The sequence below is a fragment of the Melopsittacus undulatus genome, chromosome 4, assembly GCF_012275295.1.
Source record: "Melopsittacus undulatus isolate bMelUnd1 chromosome 4, bMelUnd1.mat.Z, whole genome shotgun sequence".
Classification (NCBI taxonomy): Eukaryota; Metazoa; Chordata; class Aves; order Psittaciformes; family Psittaculidae; genus Melopsittacus; species Melopsittacus undulatus.
The window spans coordinates 93,053,466-93,071,386 of NC_047530.1; the positions used below are offsets into that span (position 1 = coordinate 93,053,466).

Here is a 17,921-nt window from a genome sequence, read left to right on the forward strand (position 1 = left end):
CTGGGTGCCTCTGCTGCCCTGGATCTCGCATCTGGAAGTGCTGCTTTGCTGCCAGCCCTCTATCTCATGCAGGAAGGAAGCCGAGATGTGCAGGAGCAAGCCAGGATCCTGGGTGTTTCCGTGTCCCTGGGATGTGGAGCAGGGGAGCTAAAAACAGTTTCACAAAACGTTTCCAAACACAGATAGTGCCAATAAATCAGGGGAAGGAACCTACAGCAGCGCAAGAGAAGCGAGGGTTCATGAAAGTGGCCATGTGGATTTGCTGGGTCCCCAGTGCCCCCATGGTGTCCTGGTGGGGCACGGCCACACTGCAGTTCACCCTGTGGCAGAGCCTTGGCAGCGGGTCCCTGCCCTGAGCCAAGGGGCTGGCACCAGTCAGGTCTCATACGCTCTTCTCCCCTTCCATGTGCTCCTTGGCTGGAGGAGGCTGCTTGTCCTGGGTGCCCTCGGGGCCAGGTTTGGTGGGAGGAGTGGGGCTGCTGCTGGTGGCTGGCAGGAGGTTGGCAGACTGGAGCACAGCCTCCGAGTGCTCCCGGGCCTTCATACGCAGTGCGGCCACGCTGGCAGTACGGTTGCTTTGGCAGCCATAGGTGGGCAGGAAGGAGAGGCCCATGGGGTCTGGAACGCAGCACGAGCACAGCGGGCTCCCTGGGGAGGAAGGAGACAAGGCACCATCACTGATGGGGAAGGTCTGACTGTTCCCTCCATGGTCAACATGGAGAGGGCAGAGATGGGGTTGGGGTCTCAAATGCCAACAATTCCCTCCCTTATGGACCTTTAGTGGGTACATAGTTGTTCTCTGGAACAGGACTAGAAAAGCCAGATCCTGTTCTGTGAAGAATCCTACACTGAGAGTCATTAAGGTTGACAAGCAGAGTGAGTGAGGCCAGGCAGAGTCAGAAATGAACAGTGAAGTTTAATCACACATGAGATTTGCACACAAGCAAGGCTGAGCTTGTCCCCTGCTCTCACACCAAGCTGCTGCTCTGTGCCTACCATTAGCCCTATGCTGGAGGTGTCCCCTGCCCTCAACCTGCACACTCAGGCCTGATCAATTTGGGCAACTGCATATGTTGGGTCCCATCACCCATCTACACCTGAAAGATTACTGCAAAGAAGAAGATTAAGATATTCTGGTTATTATGCAGGAACTAATGACCTTCTCCTGTATCACTGTAAGGTGAGATAGGCTTTTCTTTGGCCTGGCCTCTGACAACTACTGGCACCATGTCTACATGGAAGAGTCTGAGTCTGTTCTACCTCCACCCATCCAGTGTCTGTGTTACTTATACCTCAAAGAGAACAGCTTCCAGAAGTGGGCTAAGGCCACCTAAAGCTGGTGCTGTGGACACAGCTTAAGAGTCCCATCAAGAGAGAGGAGGCAGATTATCTCTACCCTGTCATCTGAGGAACATGGGCTGTTCCAAGCAGGCAATAAAACACTAGAGTGAGGGTAAAAGTAGTATTCTTCTCCCTTTAAGCCAAAAGGGTCCCCTGCAATCCACTGACAGAGATAGTTCTCATTCCACCAGCTACCTTCCTGAGTTAGACCACTACAGGCTTTTCCTCTGGCTTATCTTTGATAACACTGGGATTTGGGCCAGTTACCAAACAAACACACCTAGAAATATAGGTTGCCCACTAGCAGGATATGCAGTCCATCCAAAAAAAACATCCTGTACCTAGCTTATATGCATCTATTGAATGAAGAAGAATGTATCAGAGGAGTATGGAGGGGAGACAGAGTGAGATGGCTGAGCTACTACTTTGATTTGCTCTCTGTTAAGAGATGTTGTGACACCATTTTTCCAGGAGTCTCAGAGGCCATACAAACTCCTTATCATCTTCTACCCCTTGCAAAAGCCCATCCTTTGCTAATACACTACCTCCCAAAAAGAAACAGGCCAGCTCTGCACATCCTGACACAGTGCAATGTGTTCCTCTGATCTTTCCAAGCCAAGGACTCGCTTTAATTTCTGCAGTTAATATTTGAGTTAAATGGCTCATGACTAAGTGATGGGACTAATAACCTGCTGGGAGCAGGTAGTCTTTCTTTTACACTTCTGCTCATGGTAGCAATGGGTCAGCACCCATCTGCTAGGGATGAAGACAGACTGTTGTTGGTTTTTAGGATGCTGGCAACACAATTGTCAGAGATTAGCTGCTTGTAGGTAACATTCAGGAAAAAGTACCCTTTGAGTTTTAAAAACATAGTCTGCAAAGTACAAGTTATTAATGCAACTGGGAAATTTTTCACTTGAAATACTCCTCTGACAGAGCATATGATCAGCAGGCCAACATTTCCGTGGGCCCAGGCATTCAAGTGTATTCCACAAGCAAGTTTCAGCACTTGACTGATATAATTCATTTTTTGCTTTAGCACTAGGAAGCTCAATCTGTGTCTGCTTTGATCAGCTGAGAAGGAAGATTTATAACAAAATCCACTCAGTAACACAACTTACAGATTTTGCCACCACCAGTCATACTCATAAAGTCATTTTTGCTCTGTTGAACTGCAGTCACTTCAGTGATACTAGACAGCCGCTGCTTTACCAAGAAAGAGGAGAGGAAGATCCTCACTTCAGAGTCTACACAGTTTGCAGCAAGTCTTTCACTGCAGAAGCCACAAAGTCTTTTTTTGGTCACTACTGTTAAGACCCACTAACTTAAGAGTCAGGTATGAAACATAGGGTCATGGAGGCCTCCCTGTGCTTCATCTCTTTGCACTGCTGCTTTCTAACAAAAACTGAGTGAGACTTTCAAAAGTGGCTGTTCAGCTCTCAGACTGAGGGAAGGACTCCTCATCTGTAGTACCTAACATGGAACCACGCACAGACATTTTCTGCTTTGTGGGAGGTGGGGAGAAGTGGGAAGGTGTTTTACCTTTTTTAAAGGAGCAGGAACCACTCCATCCTCTAAGAATAATATTAATTCCATTGTTAGGGGTAAAATACTTATCACTATTCTGTACCAATCTAAGATCTTTGATTAATAATTAGACCTGATATTACCTAGTGGCTCTGCAACCTGAAGGTGCAGAGGAAACCTGTGATGGAAACTAGGCTTCCTCTAGAAGTAATTCACCCATAAAACTTTCATTTCTCTGTTCACACTTGCAAACAGCTCACACATGGAAAAAAAAAGGTAAAGCAATGAGTGCTATTTGTTCCAGGGTCCAGCTAGAATACAAGAGAGTAGGATTTAGCCCTACCTTAATGTAGATTGTAAGGAATGTTGAATCTATCTTGCAGTTGCCTCTGCCTGCAGGTAGTAAGTCCAGAGAAACCTATCAGGTTTCCCTGGCACAAAAGCCAAGAAAAGCTCAGGAGCCCAAGATCTCCACCTGCCCATCAGTCAGCCCATGATGGACAGCAATGTGACTTTCACGAAGAAAAAGGCATCCATATGTAGCAGATGTCAGTGTTTTTTTACATCTTGTTGCAGTATCTCTAAGTCCACAATGGAAAAGGAAGGAATTGTTCCTGCTTATTTCAGATTCTCAGAGGAGTTTAGGCACCTAGCTCCCATCAAAATCAGTGAGGGTTAAGCCATTAGCCCTAGACCTTGCTCCAGCTTCCACTAACATCTATGACAGCCTAATATTACTTTAATGGGATTTAGATCAAGTTGCTACAATATGGACAGGGTACCATTTTCTTTCTTTCAGGAACTTACTGCCTCCTGTACACAAAATTAAAATACACAATTAGATTTCCATTAACTTACAGCAAATTCTGCTGAATTGATCTGAACCTCCTTGTATTCCTATATGAGATCATACTTTAAATGCTCAGCCTGAACATAAATACTTAATGTAATAAATACAGTCTGAAATATTTGATCCACTTGGCAGTTTAATTGATCTTCTACAGAGACTGACAGGAAAAATTAAATTAGTTCTATCTTGTCTCTGCCAACATCACATTTGAATTGTAACAATATTTCATCTGCAATTTTGGTTGCAGACTCTTTTCTGCAGTTCCAAGGTTCAGTCTTAGCTCAGAAGAGTGGGGTGGAAGCTGGTCCCACATTGATACACAAGTACTTAAAATATATATTTTTTATTTCAACTCTACAATTTAAAGAATTTAATAGAAAGGCAAAATCCCAGTCTCTTTCCTCCTTCAGTACTTGTGCATATCAGCATTTGATGTGGACAGCTGAACAGCAGTCTGACAAAGAGGGAAGCAATGAAAAATTCCCATTTAAATCCTCACCTGTCAATGAATGCTCTTTAGTTTTCAGAGAAAATATTATGCTTGATTTAAGTACTTTTTTCTTCTCATAGCAATCACATTGGTTTGCTTGCACTCTAAATCCTAATAAACCTGAAATCACTTTCACAAGGTTGGAAGGTCAACAACCTCAAGTTCATAGTGTCATTTACCAGTGAGAGTTGATTCACAAGGAGCTCCATCTTGCTCTCTATAGATGACACCAGCACTCTGCCTGTTAAAGCCTGAGGCACAAGAAGAAAAAAAAAAGCTGCTTTATCTAAACTTCTTGGGTTCTGAATCAGGAGGTTCAGAAGATCAAGGCATGAACTTAAAGTCTGAAATGGAGAGGTACCAGATGCTCCCAGTATATTTAGGGTAGCCTCAAGGCTGCTTAAGTTGTACTAGATGGTTTCTCCTTCTAGTGCTTAAGCTGGTTAAGTGTGGAAGGCATTCTGTGCTGCCCAGAAACTGGAAAAGCACTTCAGAGCTGACAGCAGAGTCCAAATGTTTTAATTTCACATCTTGTCTTGTGAATCCCATATGCCAAATGCAAACAACAAAGAGCTGATGATCTGGCTCTGTTGCTCTAGCCTTTTTGTGTAAATAACTTGACACTGGAACTGGAGGGTTTCATCCTCCTTTATTTATGCCATTAGTACTGTTCCAAACAATTCAATAAATAAATTCAGATCCAGAACTTTACCTGTTTGGACAGGAAAGCTGACAACAAAGACAAACAGCTAAGAAAACAGAATCAGTCCTTTAAATACTTTCAGTTCTGCAGCCATTTACCACTCTTCCATTCCACATCAAAACCATAAACTGACCCTAAATACTACTGTCATGTGTCACTGAGAGTGGTCAATAGGAACCCCTGCCCAGCTAAGGTCCACTAACTTAATCAGGATTTGTCCTGGAGGAACATAGCAGCACCCATTTCCTTCCCATTGCTCTTAAGGCTCTTGGTATCTGCATATTCCCTAATATTGGTGTTAAAGACCAAAAATATCTACCTGCAAGTTAGGGCAATGCTAGAGTTCAGGACATGTGATACAGGAATCAAAGTAATTTGATCAAGGTCTGTGCATCTGCAGCAAACTAAAGAAATGTTTTAAATTCTCTGAAGTCACAGTAGCAGGTAAACTACAGAAAATGCTAAACAGAGCCCACTTGATATATTTGCTATGTTACATGAGAAAAGTCAGTCAATAATTAAGAATGAGAGAGACAATAAAAAACTAAGGGTTTTCATTCTAGTTACCCAGTCTTTTGGAAAGCAGTGGTGCTTCTATTCAATGAACACCAGTTTAGGTAAGGTAGGTCCTTGAACACTTTTTTCTCAGCCTTGGCAATGGGAATTGCCCAATGGAATCAGGCAAACTTTCTTCATCTTTCCATAACAGAAACTGAGATGTAATGGATGGGCAGTTCTAGTTGTGCTTTTTTTCCTGGATACTGCAATTAAGCCTCCCTGTTATGAACAATAGCAACCACATCAGCAACAAACCGTAAAAGAGCCTAATCAATGGTGCCCTGAAATATCCACTTTGATGTGCCTAATGCAATCCTGCTTCTCTATCAGTGGTGTGGAGGTGTCGTGAAAACCAACTGAGCTATAATTTGCACAGAGCAGAGCTGTGGGTGAATTATGAAAGTAATTCCCTGGCAAGTGTAATTATTTCTTTCCTCATACACTTCACTCATCACAGGGGCAGGGGAAATTTCAGTGGAATATAACAGACACTCTCTTGGCCTCAGCCAGCAGAATGGTAGAACACTTCCGCTAAACAGTGGAGATTCTTGTTTACACCCATTAATAATATCTTCTACATTAATGAATTGCATTCATGCTGTCATCCATTAAGAAGCTACTTTGAGGTCTTTCTCTGCACAAAACTCTAGCTTCTCCCGATGACTCTATTGTTATATAGCCCATAAATAAAACAAGTATTTTCCCTTCATATTTGAGGTCTGCAATTAAATCCACTAAATGGACTGCAGATGCATAGTTTACAGTAAGTGATTCATCTTGGAAGATCATGGAAATGTCGAAGTCACCACAATGAAGTAGCATAGTTGTCAAATTAGGACAATTTCAGAGAATAACAAACACCAGAATTCTCATCGATGTGAGACAACCTTCTCCCTGACAGTGGCCAGTGGTAAAGAGCTAAAAACCCTGATGTAAGAAAGCCTGTATTCCACAGAAAATATGATATTTTTCTAATTTATCAAATGAGAAATTGTATTTCCTGTATGAAGTGTATGTAGTGAGATGATATGGTAGCTGGCAGGTGCTTGCTAGTAAGTACAGCCTCCAATATGCTAAACTTCAGAGAGGGAAAGGTCTCACTTCAGGAAAGGAGAAGTTCTGTTGTATTACTGATTAGAGAATATTTGATAGAAACAAAGAAAAACTATCCAGTGATAATATACTCTTCTCTGGACCAGTCAATGCTCTGAATTACAATTCTGATTGTTATTGTATAGCCAGCCTGCTTTCTTCACCGGACTTCACACTATCTGTGGTGGTAATACCATCTCTTTGAAGAGAAAAAAAAAATCTCAGTTTCAGAGGCAGCAGGGTTCATTTGTCATAGTGCTTAGGGAGGACAGCTTTATTCGCATTCACGAGAGCAGACCTAGTCCTATGGTCCAACAACATCACCCATTTACCTAGAAGTGGCGCATGTGGGATTCAGATGCGCGTTGCCTATTGAAGAGTTTCACAGTCACACAAAGCATGGAGCAAACCTACAGTGCACTGCACAATCCTTTCAAAACCAAAGTTGCAAGCTCAGTCCCTACACCATGCTAGGCTGTCCTCAGATTTGTCTCTAGTGGATCAAATTCATCATCAACTATTATATCTTTATACTACAAATTAGATCTAGAAACCATGTGCCCTAGACACTTTATACAACCCTGAAAATCTGGGTCTGGAGCCAAGCAATCAAAGTCAGAGAAAGAGAGAGTTATTAGTTTCTTTACATAAGACAGAGAACTCTCAGGTGGCAGAATAAAAACAGTCCCTGAGAGCATAAAATAATTATTAATTAGTTACATCACCATCATCACTTGTTATTCACTGTATTGATTTTAATTGTCTCCTAAAGCATCAGTCAAACATTACTCACCAACACCAAAAAAAGTCTTGGCTCACAAGCCAAACAAAGCACATCTTGTCTCCTCAAAAGAATAAGAAAACAACCTAGACTTCCCAGTAGCATCTGATGTGCCGAGAGTGCTCATTTTTCTGCAGACAGCTTTTCTGGCCTTACTGAAGAGTATGATTCCCTTTACTGGCCAGGATTACTCTCCCAATGGTGGGAATACATATCAATTTATGGGATTGACATAGAGGGGCTGCATTTAATTTGACATTTACATAGAAGAAAGTGGGATCATGCAGCCATTGTTAGTGAAATAATGCTTTAATTCTGGAGCAACAGGTTTGCTTTCAAAAGCTAACAGAATTCCTAGTAGTTTCAAAGCACGGTCAACACAAGAGAGGTACCAGAAAGAGGTCTTGATCATTTCACTTTTTGGTAAAACTTGTGAAATCTTGGAAAACCTTACTACTTGCTGAATTTCTCCTTATCCAATCAATCCAAAAAACAAACAGCTCAGAATTGTATGCCCTATACTGAGTTTGATGAGATTTCAGGTGTCATAAAAGCCCTAGGCCCTCAGAATCACTGTGTCAGACCTGTTGCCATTTCTGCTGCAAAATGCAACTGGATTCTCAAGGGGGAGGCTTAGGTCTTTTCATTAAGACACATGAGGACACGGACTAATGCCCATCCAAAAGTAAAGCTCTTATTTGACAGGCCTGAAAAGTAGAAATCACCTCCTGGCTCAAAGGGTGAAATGAGAAGGGAGAGTCAAACAAACTGAATTGAGCAAGACAAAGAGGGTCATATGAAGATTTTGTGAACACTGTTTCCCTCCCTGTCTTTTCCTTCCTTCCTTTCCACAGCTATTATTTCTTCTTCCAGACTGACATGTGAGCTTTGTTGTGCCCTTACATTGGTTTAGATGAACCATCATTCACCTCGTGTTTCCAAACCAAGGATAAACAAAATGCAAATCAGGCCTGTGGTACTCTTGGTCCACTCAGAATCTCTAGCAATCACCCTGTTCACCATTGACAATGAGACCAAAGCTCAAAGTCTGCTGTTCACAGCCTCTACCTCAGCCCAAGTGAATTCCTCTTGGAAAAACAGGGAAAGAAGAACTTGTGGAGATGAGTCAAGGAAAGAGGAGACAATAATACGTATATAAATACCACAGGAACTATGTTACAATTATTCGCTGCTTGTATAAATCAAATTTGCTGCCTTGTAGAACAAATTCTTCCTCTTTAGCCTGAAAGTCAAAAATTTATATTACTGAGACCTAGCTGCAGAAGAAAAAGTTCTCACATCAAAGCAGCTTAGTCTACCAGCTCCTTGCAAGTATAACAAAATGCTAGCAGGCATAAACAGCTCCACAAAGCTCCTGTTGGGTGGATATCCAGCTATGCAAATCTGAGCTGGATTTCTTAAAATAAAAATATGCAACATTATGGCAATCCTCTTGCATATATCTGGAGATCTCTAGTACCAGGCAGGAAATATAAACCAGGCATCACAGCAACCACATATGTAGCTGACAACATTCATCAAGCAAATACACATGCATCTGATAATGGACCATCCCTTATACAGATGATAAAAAAATCCATATTTACATTTGGAACAAATTTTTCAAGGACACTGCCTCTTAACCTGGGCAGCCAAAGGTCTAATAAGTATCTCTTTACAGAGATTCAGGAATAGGAGGTTTTTTTGCCCCTAGGTTGCATAACTACTATCAAGCAAAAAGGAGCAAATTACTAACTTCTCAATTTAGTGGCTGAGCTGTAAAACCATGGAAAATAATATCTGAAGGTCTTTCAAGTAAATAAAACTTTTAAAAACCCAAAACAAAACAAAGCAAAACCAACCAAAAAATATCCCTCATGGATTCTTTTTTTCACATTTTTATTTCATTTTGCTTGGCCTTTGTATATTGCCATTCTTTTTCTTAAAATTTAGCTGCATTTAAACATGGAACAGGTGAGAACACTGTATTGATTCATTTAGTTTTGAAAATGCTTAGATATAGATCTTAAGAAAAAAACCCAAACCTTCTATCTGAAATTATTCACTGAACACAACCCCATTTCTTCACCTTTCAACTGGCCCAGAACTACATTTACCAAGGAACAATCTTTTTGCCTGAATAATTTCTACTCCAGAGATACTGCTCTTGCACAGTGGAAGAAGCTGAAAGCCTCTGTGCTGAGACTTCAGTAGCCATAGGAAAGAAACCAAGAGGACTTCCGCAGTCAAAGAGCTGCTGCCTGCTTAAGTGGTTTAGATTGACAGTCATCCTTTAAGTCACACCTGAGCAGCTTTTCTTGAATCTTCTGATTCTTCTTAGAATCACAGGTCCCATACCTATCAAAATAGCAGTAGTTGTATGGTGACTCTGGCTTAAGCATTTTTTGAAAGATGGAAGAGAAGAAGTAACAGGACAGGACCCTGGACTTCATGCAAAAGTCAACAGTTCCAAATATTTGCTTCAGGAATGTACCTTGGCAATGCTGATTTAACTGGGAATACTCACAGGGAGCATGAGGTATGCCAGAGAACATAGCGAGAGGCATTAGAGGACATTTGTGTTTGTAGTGGAGGGTCTTAAACTGGGAAACTTTCCACACAAATTATTGCATCACATTGAGGCATAGAGTAAATGTATGTGCCACTTTGTGCTTGGCAGTGCTATAAGGCTTTACATCCTATAAATCTATAAATTGAATTCATCCTGCTTACACCCTTAATCTTATAAATTGTTAGACTAGGAACAGCTAATGGATCAGCTGGTGATTTATTTTTAAAAGATGCATACTCCTGCTTTTTGGGAACCCAAAAGGATATGGGCACTGGATGTACCCTTCCTGAAGCCTGGGTCCCAGGTAATAAGGAATTACTTTGTATCCTTCCCCTGTCCCTAGGCACATGCTTTATTTAAGTTCTCAGAGGGAACCTGCTGCTCAGGAGGAGAAAGGTCTGGTATCGCACAGAGATGTACTGCAAAGGAAACCTCATGCAAAGAATGGATGAGGCATCAGTAACAGTGCCAGGTAATGTATAATGCAAAAGGATGCATATAACTAATTTATTAGTATAAATTTTACTCTTAAAAAAAAAGCATACGCAAAGAGAACTACAAAGGAGTAAACCCTACCTGCCTTGCTCCTTGAGACAAACCTGGAACTTGCCAAAATTAACTGAGTAAAATGAAGGAGTTTCACCACAAATAGTGCTACAAGTTATAACAGACTTACTCCTGTGCTTGCAGCATCAGCCAGTGCAAGTACTGCAAATCCTAGCAGAAAGAAGGATACATCATGTCCCAGAGGCTTTCCCACTGCCTCAAAGTAGGACCATGCTTGAAAAAGCCACTCTTTGAGCTTATCCCTGAAGTTAAACAAAGTCACTTACCTTTCAGAGAAGCAACATGGGATAAAGCTTGTGCATAGGTGGCTGTGTTGAGAAGAGTCCCCGGCAGGCAGGAAGGGAAGAAAGGTCCTGTAGGACCCACTGCTCGACTCAAGCTGATGGAGAAAAGAATTTTCTTACAAAACCAGACCCAACTGCTTCCAAAGACAGCATTTGTCCATGCACAAGAATACATTGGTTTATCAGTGTCCTGACCCTAGATGGGACCAAGCATGGATAATATTAGCCTCCCACAGGCACCAAGTTCTCAGTACCTGCACAGGAAGCAATGAGTTGCATGAGAGAGTTTATCTTCTCATGAGTTGGGCTGAAGATGACACTGTCTAGAGTCAAGGCTTGGCAACAGGCAAGTCTGTATGTATGTACATACATATATGTACGATGCACGCTTGCCCCAAAAAGAGGAAGTTGATAACACATAGTACTCTTACCTCTGCTGAATCTCCAGATTCTCTTTTTTATTCCTGGTTTGATCTGCTGGAGAAGGGGAATTCAAATTCCTCGCAGGAGGTGCCACCTCAGCCATTGTTTCCTTGGAGCCCTCTTGGTCGGAAGCACCCCTTTCTGTTTTCCTCCATTTAGCTCTCCGATTTTGGAACCATACCTGGAGCAGGAGAGAAATTGAGGCTGAATACCATGATTAACTGAATGCAAAGCAAGGAAGTTGTAAATTGTTGCTCTAGTGAATCAGTCACTAGAAGTGTGGCTAAAACGTGCTTTTATTCTGTGTCTCTGTTGATATTCTAGTTGAGCTTTAGCATTACATTTCTATCTGGAATATTTCTGTTCCTGGAAAACAAGCCAGGAATGTCTAAAGACATTTAAAAGGCATGTTAAAATTGAAAAAAAAAAAAAAAAGTGAGAGATTTCATGTAAATGTGTCAGCAAAATTCATAGATGTGTGTTTGCCTTTAATTCTCGCTGGTTTCTATGTTTTAACACATCTAAAAGCCTTTTGTATAGGGATGGGCTTAAATACATATCTAAGCACTCTGCTGAAACCATATATAACCCTTTAAAATGAGCTGCTGCTAGAATGGGAGAGGTCAGAAATTAAAAGGTACATAGTAGGCCATCTTATCCAGCCCATTTCCTGGAGAGGACTGATACTGGATGTTATTCCTCTGATGTATTTGTCCAGTCTGCATTTAGAGGACTCAAAAGGCAGTAGATACTAATTTTAGAAGGTCATCCTGCAGCTTAATACACACCACTTTCCAGAACTTTTTTCCCTTGTAATCCAATACAAATATTCACGTTCTTTATTTTATCCCCTGACTTTTAGTACAACACTTTAGGGTTTTTTTACATTTATCTTGAGGCTGATGCTCTGAAAGCACATTATTTGAGACAGAAAATGCCAAGCCTCTCTCCAGGTCAGAAAATCCACATTTTAATACATGACTTCAAGAATAAGTGAGATTGTTATTATTATTATTCACCTCCTACAACTCCATTTTAGTTAGCTGCCTTTTAATTGCGCGTATCAGCAAACGTTGAATAATGATTTTATCTATATTCTAAATTTAGAGCAGTTAAATGCAAAGCAAAATGCAGACACTTTCTTGTGTCTTAATTGAATGAAGGTCACAGCTATAACAACATTTAATTGAGCTATTTTTCATTATCATATTTTAATGACTTTGCACTGACAGTTCGCCTGCTTCTGAGGAAAGAGCATGATGAAGTCGTTTATTTCCCTATTTAGTTATTGTTTGACAACATCATCTTCGATTAAGACTCCGCTTTATAGCACATTAATCATATTTGAATGAGCAAGGGGTATAAATGTAAACATATCTCACATCCTCTGTGTTTCCCCACGTTCCTGCATGAAAGCAGGCTAAACAAATGCTTGCATCTATTGTCTGTTTGCATAATAGCCAACAACAAGGCTAAACACCAGTCCTCAGCAATCTAATTGTCACCACCCCTATCTCACCCTTGCACCTTTCAGGAAGAAGTTATGATCTTCCACTTCTGAATGCTCAATAATTGTCCCATTTATCTCAATTTGCAGTTCAGTCTTTAGGCACCAGTAGCCGAAATGGCATTTTTTATTATTTTTTTAAAGCCAGTACCTACAATGCAGTGGCAAAAGGAGATTTTCATTTCCAAATAATAATCAGTTTAATTTGCCCGCATATGACCAATGATTCATGTTCAGATTTAATAATCAAGATCGCATAATCTGATTATAGGAGAAATAATTTGTTTACAATCCCCAATTTACTGCAGTGAATTCCATTATCTCTCTTCAGCCATTGGGTTTTAAGAGATACTAACATGACCCTAGGGAACAAAAGGCAAGCTATTATATTTCCTACAATTAGATCTTTGCATAGTCTTAACCCCGAGCACCTAAATAAATAAAAAAAAAATAAAAAAAGAAATAAAGAAAGAAGCATCGTGCAGAAAACCTCCATAAATAAAATGAATGCATAATCGTGCTCAAAAAATGGTTTGCAACTCTGTGGTGGATGCCTACAGAGTTATGGGGATCCATCTCTGACAGCTGCGGGACTGGTGTTCTTAGCAGAGCTTGTAAACACACAAAGTCAATCCCTGCATATGGGAAAACAAACATCTGGATTTTTTAAAAACAAAACAAAACAAAACAAAATAAATAAAAATCGGGGATCAGGAAGGAAGGGGTGGAAAGAGAATAATCATGGCCAGTGGTGTTTATTGGCTCATATTAAAGGTGAGGGAATTGCTCTGCAGGCTCTTTAGCTGTCTAAATTAAGTGTTGAGGAAGAAGGCGAAAGGGAGGAAAGTTGAAGAGGTTCAGGCAGATTTCTTCCTGGCAGCTGGGCTCCCTGCAATTGCCTAACCCCATTGCTCGACAGTGGTCATAGTTGCTTTGGAGAATCACGTCTCAGCTCTTTTCTCCACACACACCCCCTCCAAAAGCATGGAAATGGATGTGCATTGATGTAATTTAGTACCTTGGAGACGCGGACAAATTAGTGTAGAACATTATCACTAGTTAATTATGAATGACCGATTAATCAACCTAATCTAATATTCCACATTATGTTGATGTTATTAAAGTGCATCATGAAAATGACAGATCGTCTTCATTTGCTTTCTTTGGCCAAATGTGCACTCTGCAGTCATGATGTCAAAAGAAAAAAAAAAAAGTTTGCCAGTTTGAATACCCGAGAGTTAAATAATTCCCCAGGATGTTTACCTGCACCCTGGCTTCCGTCAGGTTGATTTTCATAGCCAGCTCTTCCCTAGTGAACACATCGGGGTAGTGGGTTTGAGCAAAAACGGCTTCCAGTGCCTCTAGCTGGTGGAGGGGAGAGGAGCAAACATCTGTCAGGGGCAGGAACGCGGGAGCTGCCGTCTCGGGGGGCATCTCTCCAGCGGCCCTGCAAGGGATGGGGAAAGCGGGGCCGGGGGGGGCCGGGGAGTGCGGGGGGCAGGCGGGGGACAGATCAGGGGCCCTGAGGAGCAGGCTCCTACCTGCTGCAGGGTGAAGGTGGTGCGATTGCGGCGCTGCTTCCTCCGCAGGAACCCGTCGTCAAAGTCGCCAGCGGAGTGACCCCCGAAGGGGGCCGCGCCTGTGGACGGAGAGCAGCGTTAGGGGCCGAAGGGAGTGGAGCCCAAGTCCCAGCCGCGCCCTGGGGTAGGGAATGAAGGACCGGAAGCCGGAGCCACTCCAACGGGACAAGTGGCTCGGAGACGTTCTGAAGAGGGACGAAGCGGGCGGGAAGTGCTGCCCCTCCCGAGCACCTCGGAAGCACCGCAGTGGGTGCCCCACCGGGCCGGGGGGCCCTGCCGGCCTGAGCTCATCCAGCCGGGGGCAAGGGGACACAGCAGCCCTTTTGGGGGTATTTGTGTTTTAAAAGGAGGAAGAGGCAAGGCTTTGACCTGGGCATGGTGACAGTTCCCTGAGCTCCTAGAAGCCCTGCCTGCCTCTGGAGAGACTAAAGGTTACTTCGCAGGAACTTCATTTTCCGTGCTTGGAAGGAGTGGGACTGGGGCTGTTGGTAGTTTACTCCCCACACTCACACACACACGGCAGAGCCGCCACCCGTGTGCTCGCCCTCCTCACCGGAGGCAAACCGGGGTTCGTACCGCGCCGAGCACCGGGGACAGCAGCAGCGCTCAGGGGGCTCGGCCACAGCTGAACTACCGGGACTCGGCAACGGGGATGAAGGAGGGAACCCTGACCTGCCCCGAAGGGGGTTTCGAGGGGCCCAGGGGGAGATTTGGGCACTGGGATTTTATCCGTGATCGGAGGCCGGGGGAGGGCAAACGGCCCGCCGGGATGCAAACCGCCTGCAGTGGAGCAGTCCTCTGCTTTCGCTGCTCCCTTAGTTACACATCAGCGGTACCCTGGCTGAAATGTTCGCTCCCTCTCTGTTCACTGACAGATTAGGGTAAAAAACCCAAACCAAACAAAAAATCCAAACCTTAAACGAAACAAAACCAGCCATAAACAACGGAACAGAAAAGTACCCAAACCCACAGGAGTGTGGCTGAGTGTCTCCCGGGCCTTACCCGCAGACCTGCCCGGTGGGTTGCGGGCTGGACCGGCCCCGCCGCGGGGCACGGCGGCTGCGGATGGCCACGGGTCTTGCAGCATCATTTGGCAGAGAAATACGGCCCCCAGACCTCTCCTCGCACAGACAGACAGCTCTCTGTGGCCCTGGGAGATGCTCATCAGAGAATACAATACTGTCCCGGTGACCCCCAGAGCCTTGTCACTTCCCTCTGGCACCACCGGGCCTCCCCGGGTGCCCACACCCACCGAGAACAATGTCTGAAAAGGGCATTTCTGTTGCCGCTTCTTCGGTTTGGTGATGGTTGGGTGAGGGTGTTTGGGACGGCAGGGTGAGTATATAGAGATTTTCTTTCACTTGGGATGCTCTGTGCTGTTTTCTCTTTAGCTGATCAGATACCCCCCTCCCGCCGCTTCCCACGGCGGGGAAGCGGGGACCAGCGGCCGGGAGAGGCTGCAGCCTGCGGGGATCGCTCCCCGTCTCCGGCCGCCAAAACCAGCCCCAAACTGCCACCGGAGACATAAACAAACAAGCAAACACACAAACAAGAGCACGTTCCCAAAGCTGCCTGCCGAAAACTAAGGAACAAAGCCGCCGTCGGTGGCACTGGCCGGGGGCAGAGCAGGCTGGCCGGACACGGAGGGACCCTGGCACGGCCCTGCCAAACCTGGCTCTCCCCCCTGGAATAGGACAACTTTGGGGAGAGAAGTTTCCAGCCAGCGATGTGCACGCGGCTTGGGTCTGCTGGCCCTGGGCAGCCTTGTTCAACGCAGGGATGCCCCTTCCCGGAGGATGAAACCGCTGAATCACCTCTTCCTGGCAGCGCTACCGCGGGGAAAGCCCTTTGCTCGCCGGGTGATGCCCGTGCAAGGAGCGGGAGGGGCCAGCCCGGAGCTGAAGCTGAGAGGCCGAGGCTCTGGGGCTGCTCCCGCACTACGAGCGCTGGCCGGAGGGAGCGGAGCAGAGGACCCTGGACATATGGGAGGGCACCGGGAAATCCCGAAGGCGCCGTGTTTTTCAAAAATAAACAAATAAAAGGGCAAAACCAAATAAATGAATAGACCCCTCTGGTCAATAACACAAAGGAAAACATCCTCCCAAATAGTTATTTTCCACTTGCTTTCTTTTTTTTCCCACAGTCGTGACGCCTCTTTCCCCATCCTCCCGCTGAATGTTTGTAAAATAGCATTAAAGATTTATGCGGTCTCTGGCTGGAGGGAGGAGGCGTGACCACGTCCTGAAAGTGTCCCGATTACAGCCATGACACCAACATCTGTGCTGGGAGGGGAGAAAAGCATCTCTTTCGTAGCCCGAGGCTCAACTGCGGGATCGCTATCCACAGAGGGGAGGCAGGTGGCAAAACGACGGGGTGGGGGTGTAAAAAACGAGGCCTTTCCAACAGGAATCAAATTAAAGAAGAATAAAAATCATGCAATCCTTCTTTCCATCCTGTGACAAGAGGGGAAAGCTGGACGCGGGGAGGGGGAGAGAGGGTTGTGTTTTCTCAAGGAGAGAGATAGTGTTCTTTTTATATTTATCTGTCTCTATAGATCTGCGTTTTATCTCAGCACCTATCTGTACCCCGACAGCCCTGGAACAAGTCAGACCACACTTTCTCCTTCCACCCCCATCTCACCCACACATACCTCCAACTTCATTTCTTGTACTTACACGTGTCTGTGAGACAACACTCACCCTCTAGCTGCGGGGGGCAGTGGAAGTAGAACATGGCCCTGCGGCGGGAGGGTCGCCCGCTGCCCGCCGCTGCGAGCCCGACGGCGGTCGGGGCAGGGGCCAGCCCTCTGAGCGCGGGGCTTCCGCGCACCCCCGGCACCGACACACCAACACCAGCTCCCCGGCTGGGCACCACCGAGGTGTCTCCTGCAGACCTGAGGACAGAGAGAGGGGAGAAAACAGAATAGGTGAATAACCAGACTGAAGCACCCAGAGAAACTCATTGATAATCTTAGTCCCATCCCAGAGGAAGCAGTGAAAGCGGTATCTAACCCTGTGCTACGAGCTGAAAAAGCCAAAGGCGGAAAACTCCGTGGTAGGTGCACAGTAATCAGAATTAGTAAAACTTTCTTGCTTCTGTTTGTTTTTCTTACTTTTTTCCTTTTATTTCCCTTATAGCAGATTCTCTCTTATCTATCTACCTATCCATCCATTAATACATTTATTCATATCTATTTATCTATCCATCTATTTATCTATCTAATTATCTCAGATATTTCTTTCCGGAACAAATAATTTCATTAAAATAATAATAATAAAAGCAGTAGTTTATAGCTAGGAATACACAGTTAAAAAATATTCTGCCTAAATGAAATAGCAATAAAACCTAGAAGTGTTCTTCTCGTTAAAGCATCCAGCACACTGGGAGCTGTGCTCAGGTTGGAACCCATGTCCTCGGCAAGGAAAAAGAATAAAATATCAGATTTATATGCAGTCATATAAAAAAATCCAGAAGGCAAATAAAAATAGTAATCCATACCTAAACCGAAGTAAAAATCACCAGTAAGGTCTGGGGGGTATTTTGCACTGGAGTAAGGCGCTGTGAGTTGTTGGCTGCAGAGACAGAAGGGCTCTGTGGAGTTCTGGAAGTGGCCAGATGTCTTTATATCTGTCTACAGCATGCTCTG

The 17,921-nt window shown here is 44.2% G+C and overlaps 1 protein-coding gene across 1 annotated transcript; it reads right to left on the reverse strand.

Annotated features, from left to right (window-relative positions):
* Nucleotides 1–382: 382 nt before the first annotated feature.
* Nucleotides 383–17,008, reverse strand: DRGX (dorsal root ganglia homeobox). Its single transcript, XM_005153914.2, has 6 exons — nucleotides 16,975–17,008; nucleotides 14,237–14,334; nucleotides 13,959–14,060; nucleotides 11,197–11,369; nucleotides 10,748–10,860; nucleotides 383–648 (listed from the first exon to the last, which is right to left on the reverse strand). The coding sequence occupies exons 1-6, from the start codon at nucleotides 17,006–17,008 to the stop codon at nucleotides 383–385; spliced, it is 786 nt and encodes a 261-aa protein (XP_005153971.1).
* Between the last annotated feature and the right edge of the window lie 913 nt (nucleotides 17,009–17,921).